This window comes from Notolepis coatsorum (genome assembly GCF_963971535.1).
Source record: "Notolepis coatsorum genome assembly, chromosome: 4".
Lineage (NCBI taxonomy): Eukaryota > Metazoa > Chordata > Actinopteri > Aulopiformes > Paralepididae > Notolepis > Notolepis coatsorum.
In genome coordinates, this window is record NC_140168.1 from 177,241,694 (window position 1) to 177,248,083 (window position 6,390).

The 6,390-nt window shown below is 47.3% G+C and overlaps 1 protein-coding gene across 1 annotated transcript in view; it reads left to right on the top strand.

Annotated features, from left to right (window-relative positions):
* kcnj10a (potassium inwardly rectifying channel subfamily J member 10a) overlaps nucleotides 1-5,444 on the top strand; it is a gene marked incomplete at both ends in the record, with an annotated part of 77,901 nt that extends 72,457 nt beyond the window's left edge. The window contains 1 exon segment of the mRNA XM_084312495.1: nucleotides 5,044-5,444. Within this exon segment, the coding sequence (XP_084168621.1) occupies nucleotides 5,044-5,444 (401 nt within the window).
* Nucleotides 5,445-6,390: the final 946 nt, after the last annotated feature.

Below are 6,390 nucleotides of genomic sequence, written 5' to 3' on the forward strand. Positions count from 1 at the left end.
CACGCACTACTTTTAGGAGTACTCGGGCTCCACTGCTGCTGGCGGGATCGATGTACATGACGCTCGCTTTGCGGCTGGATGGTGCAGGTGAAGGACGCCGTCTGTTACTGTCGTGAAGTATGTCCAGGTGGGCTCCATCGCACTTGGTGCACCTTTTCTTTAAGCGGCATTCGGCTGCCATGTGTGAGCGCGCACAGCGAAAACAGCGCTTGTTGGACTTTATCCATTGACCTGCTTCCTCCGCGTTCAGCTTGGGGAAGGAGTCACATTGCGCTAGCCAGTGTTCTTTCTCACAGTAGGGGCACACTATCTTCCACTTCTCCGTTCTGGAGGGGGTACTGTGGCTCCTGCTGCTCGGTACTGACTCCGATTGGTGCATCACAGTCACCGATCTTCTTCCATCATTTAGTCGTCTGGTTCCTTCTCTGGAGCCAGGGGTGCTCCGTCCGAATGTATCTAGCCGTAGGCTGCTGACTTCTCTCGCCAGGAAGTCTGCTAGATCGAGGAGGTTCGGTTCGGGGCCATTCGGGTCTCTGTGGTCCCTCTGCCGCCTAAAGCGCTCCTGACGAGCGGGCGGCAGCTTCTCCAGAATCCTTTCCACATTTGAGTTGGCGTAAAGTTCATACTTCCCCTTCTCTCTTTGCGCTCCCAACATCCCTACCAGGGACTGCACTCTGATGGACAGGTCGTCCAGTGCTCGATTGTCTATTGCTGGGGGTAAGCGGTCGATGTGTCGGATCTCCTGGATCACGTAATCCCATATGCGCCCATACCTCTGGTCCAATGCTACCAGCGCTGCTGTGTATGGGGTGGTGGAAGTCGCGTAGGCGAGCGCTATATTATGTGCGCGGGGTACCTTTAAGTGCTGCAGTAGGATGGCGTATTTGTGGCGTTCATCCAATACATCCACCAACATGGTCTCCAGACACATGCAGAGTTCTGTATACTGGGCCCGGTTCTCTTGGGTGAAGTCGGGTACCATAGGCGTGCCAATGTATGACGCTGACTGTGGATACATCGGCGAGCGTTGGGGGAGAGGCCTCCTAGGCGAGTCTCCTCCCGCTCCTTGGTATGGGCTGGTACTGGCAGTGTACCATGGCCCGCTTGTCCAGGTGCTGTTCCTCGGTGCGGGTCGTGCGTCGTGCTCACCCGTGTATAGAGTCGGGGGTCTGTAGCGCAGCTCCGCGGGAGTATAGCCTGGGCTGTACCGGACCTCCTGGTCCGGTAGAGTACTGTGCTGTCTTCGGGCGTGGTTCTCCTCCTCTTCCTCTTCGTCTTCAGTTAGGTCATCCAGTGCTTGTAGTCTCTGGTTTAGCCTCTCCACAGGATATGCTGCTCCTTCCCGGTTGCTAGGTCTCGCTTGGACCGGTGGGGGGAGGTGGTCTGTGGGGGGTATAGACCTCGTCTGTTGGTCAAGTTCAGGGTTGTTTACTCGGCTAGCGGATGCCGCCCTGGAGGTGTGTCTAGACGAGTTCCTGGAGCCTCTGGCGGAGGGAGAGGGTGTTGTCCGTCTGATCAGCTGTTCTATTAGTTGCGCTTGCTGTCTGTCGCGCTCTGCGTCCCGTAGAGCACCAGCAGCTGCTCGCTGGCTGTCTGCTCGGTCTCGGGCCACATTCTCTTCCATCTGAATGCGTCTTATTTCTAGACGTATCTGCTCGTGTTCGCTTCGCTGCTGGATCTGCAGTCGATCGCGTTCACCCTGGAGTCTATCGCGTTCAGTAGAGGCTTTCAGGCTGACGAGGAATGCCTGCTGTAGTGTCCTCTCTGCCTCGCTGGGAGAAGGCGGTTGTATAGGGGAGCCTTCCCTCGGGGTACTCCTTGCGGAGCCTTGGAGTTCTATCTCCACGGTGCTCTCCCCGTCTTCTTCCGTGCCGAGTTCTCTCTCGGTAGCGTTGTATTCCTCCCGGGACTCATCGGGGACTACTTCTTCAGTACTGGCGGGGTGTGAAGTCATGTCTGGTTCCCACTGGTCCCCACCGTGAACTTGGTCAGTTACATTAGAGCCCGTAGGGGCCTCTATGGTCGGGGTAGTCCGGGCGTTGGGGTTAGACATACTTTTACTTTCTAGTTTTACCGCGTTTACTGTTAGTAGAAGACTAGGTTGTTGACTGACAGCGTAAGCCTCTAAGTACTGAGGGAGCCGTCGTTCGCGCTGCGGGCGTTGGTTAGGAGGATCGTTTCGTGGAGTGTTCATCATAGGCCATTTCAATATTAATAACACTATATTAATATTACACTAATTACCATCCGGCTCGAAGGACCAATTGTAACTGAGGGGTACAATTCCCTGACTGTATTACTAGATATGATACTTACTACCACTACCTTTGTACTTAATATTCGGCCACCCAGTACACGGCATAAATATATTATCATGAACACTCTCACGTAGATGAAACGGATCCAACACAAATGTACGAATTAGAAACAGGTCTTTATTTCCTACACAGCGATGGTGTGTAGAATAAGCACTTAATCACTTAATTACATTTATGAATTGAAATAGTATGCACTTTTATGGCAAGGAGTATTCGTCGGTATATCAATAGAGAACGTCCAATCTCTGAAGGCGCAGGTGGTAAATATACGACCTGGAATAGTTAAGGAATAACAGCAATGATACTTTAATGATTATAAGACTGGATACACTAGAGGGGGTTAATCCGGTCGCTTGTAAGCCGACAGGAGTAGGAGGGGGGGGGGGATAGAATCCGGCTGCCTCGTCCGGCCAAGGGTATCCCAGGTGAACCCACTGTAGTGCCGTTCAATGCGCTGGCGATCCTTGGACCACAGATGAAAGCAGGTGGACTCTTTGTGGGCCGGCTCTCTCCGGTCCACGGGGGAGAGACGTGAAGCGACCTCGTCTTGCAGAGCGTCTCCTCACCTTGCGTCCTCTCCAGGGGGGGGGGTTCCAACACACGGCAGTGTCGGGGGTCTTTATCCATAGAATAATCAAAGTATCCAAAGCATAATCCGTGCCTGGGAAGGCGGGCTGTCGTCGGTAGAATAATCCGGTATACAGGTCCACTCGCTCGTCGGCTCTGGGGCTCCTCGGGTGCAGCTTCACATAGGGTCAACCACCCTGGGTAAGCAGCCAGTTCTCTGCCCGAAACGATGGGGTACTGACTACGGTAGTATTCTCACCGCACGAAGCACTATATATTAACAGACTATTATTAGCTTAATAGACTACGTCCAACTCGACGATATAGTGCCAAATATGACTATTCAAATATTAATATACACGATGTCTCAATACCGATGGTAGGCGAACTTGGCCTTACTCCCACACGTGGCGTCGCGGGGAGGCTTTACGTCTGTGACTCTATTGGAGGGTAAGAAACTGGACTGAAAAGAAAGTCCTACTTTAGTAGCGCAGTATATATACGCACTATGAACAAATAGTCCCATTAGTGGTGCGGTAGCCAAATTCCTACGCGGAACTAGGACTTGTTCGTACATGTCGAGCGGTACGTTTGAACTGGGTCTGAGGGGTATGGCAGCCTGGCACCAAGGTCTCGACCAATAGTAGAATGGAGACTATTATGGGATGTTCAGTAGGCTAGAATGGATATTCAATGCATATTGTACAAGGAATATACAAGGGATATCAGGGAATATTAGAGAATATACAAATACAATTAAATATATATATATAAATAAATATATATATTCGGTTTAATCTGGCCCTTCACAACACTCTGGTTTCCGGGGGTCCTGGCTCTCAACGTTTGGCGAGTTAACCCTAGATCTTAGATCCTAATATGAAAAACGATGTGATTTAATGTTCTGTCTTACCTTAACTTTGTCTATTTTACTGCTATCTATTTTATGCTTTATGTCTGCACTTTATGCATTGCTCTTGATCTGCCAATGTTGTGCTCATTTTATGCCTGTCTTTTTTTACTGCTGTGAAGCACTTTGAGCTGCAATTCTTGTATGAAAGGTGCTATACAAATACAGTGTATTATTATTATTATTATTATTATTATTATTATTATTATTATTATTATTATTATTATTATTATTATTATTATTATTATTATTATTATTATTATTATTATTATTATTATTATTATTATTATTATTATTATTATTATTATTATTATTATTATTATTATTATTATTATTATTATTATTATTATTATTATTATTATTATTATTATTATTATTATTATTATTATTATTATTATTATTATTATTATTATTATTATTATTATTAATTATTATTATTGTTTGCTAGGGTGTGAATTTAAGTGTTCTCTAGTGCCTTTTGTCCGCTTTAAGGTGGTGGTATAAGTTAAAGGTTGTGGTGTCGAAGTAAAAAAAATCCTATCTGGGCTAAGCCCCGGATCTCCTACAATCCTAAATCCGCCCCTTCAGTACATGACAGAGTACATGATTCTGTGAAAGGTTTCCTTACACTCTCGAGGTGCATGACAGGGACGTCATGCACACTTCTTCAATCAATATCTGAAATGAAAATAAATATTATAATAATATTACTAACCTTCATAGTTTGTACTGTCTTTTACTATCATCGACAAATAATAGAGGTACAAATAAAAAGCTTACAATAAAAATGTCATATTGCATATATGAAACTGTCGTATCGCTATATCATATATACCCAAGTATACCCCAAAAATGTAGACAGACAAATCAATTCTAGATTGCATCATTAAAGGTGCACACTATCTTCCACTATCATTAAAGGTGAAAAATATTTATATATATATTTTTTTATGTGGAGTAATCATTTAAAACAAATAATACATCCCACAGAGCTTTTAGAAATGTGCGGAATAAAAGTATAGCTTTCTCCCCCCAAAACATTATTGAATAATTGTAAAACCTTTGGCAGGTCCAAAATTAATGTTGTTTACTGTTTACATGTTACATGCATCTTTCCCCTCGTACTTCCCATTTCTTCACGTGGATTGCACCCGATTGGATACAATTTGACGCGCTGGTGCTCTAGTGCGACATCTAGTGGCCGAATGTTATCTATAGCACCTTTAACCTCCCCTTTCTGCGCTGTAGGTGGGGGCTGGACGGACCCGGACCTGGCTGACTTTGAGCTGCTGGTGATCATGAGTGCCACGGTGGAGCCCACCTCGGCCACCTGCCAGGTCCGCACCTCCTACCTGCCCGACGAGATCCTCTGGGGGTACGAGTTCCCGCCCGTCGTCTCCCTGTCCCCCTCGGGGAAGTACGTGGCCGACTTCGCCTTCTTCGACAAGGTGGCCAAGACCAAGACCCCGCCCTTTTTCAAGCAGGCCACGCCCCCGAGCTCGCCCTCGCGGGCGTCCCGTCGCCGCGGCAGCAAGGAGGGCGGGGCGGACCCGGAGAAGATGCAGCTGGAGGAGAGCTACAGGGGGGAGGAGGAGGGGGGCCGCGCGAGAGAGAGCAGCCCCTTGAGTGTACGCATTAGTAATGTCTAGTTAGAGAGGAGGGGAGAGAGAGAGAGAGAGAGAGAGAGAGAGAGAGAGAGAGAGAGAGAGAGAGAGAGAGAGAGAGAGAGAGAGAGAGAGAGAGAGAGAGAGAGAGAGAGAGAGAGAGATTTCTGTGAACATTTACCAGGAGAAAAACTTCAGTCAAACAAGCGGCTCAACACGTAAACCAACCCACCCACCCACACACACATACACACACACACACACACACACACACACACACACACACACACACACACACACACACACACACACACACACACACACACACACACACACACACACACACACACACACACACACACCTTTCTGTCTTGGACCTCTTGGTAGCTACCTCCCCCCGCACCTCTCCCCCCATCTCACTTTCACACATCTAGACACACCACACCTACATCACACATTCACACCACACATACATCACACATACACACGACACCTACATCACACATTCACACCACACATACATCACACATACACACCACACATACATCACACATACACACCACACATACATCACACATACACACCACACCTACATCACACATTCACACCACACATACATCACACATTCACACCACACATACATCACACATACACACCACACATACATCACACATACACACCACACCTACATCACACATTCACACCACACATACATCACACATTCACACCACACATACATCACACATACACACCACACATACATCACACATACACACCGCATACATCACACATGCACACCACACATACATCACACATGTACACCGCACATACTATACATCACACATGCACACCACACGTACATCACACATGCACACCACACATACATCACACATGTACACCGCACATACTGTACATCACACATGCACACCACACATACATCACACATGCACGCCACACATGCACATACACGTGCACATGCACATACACACAC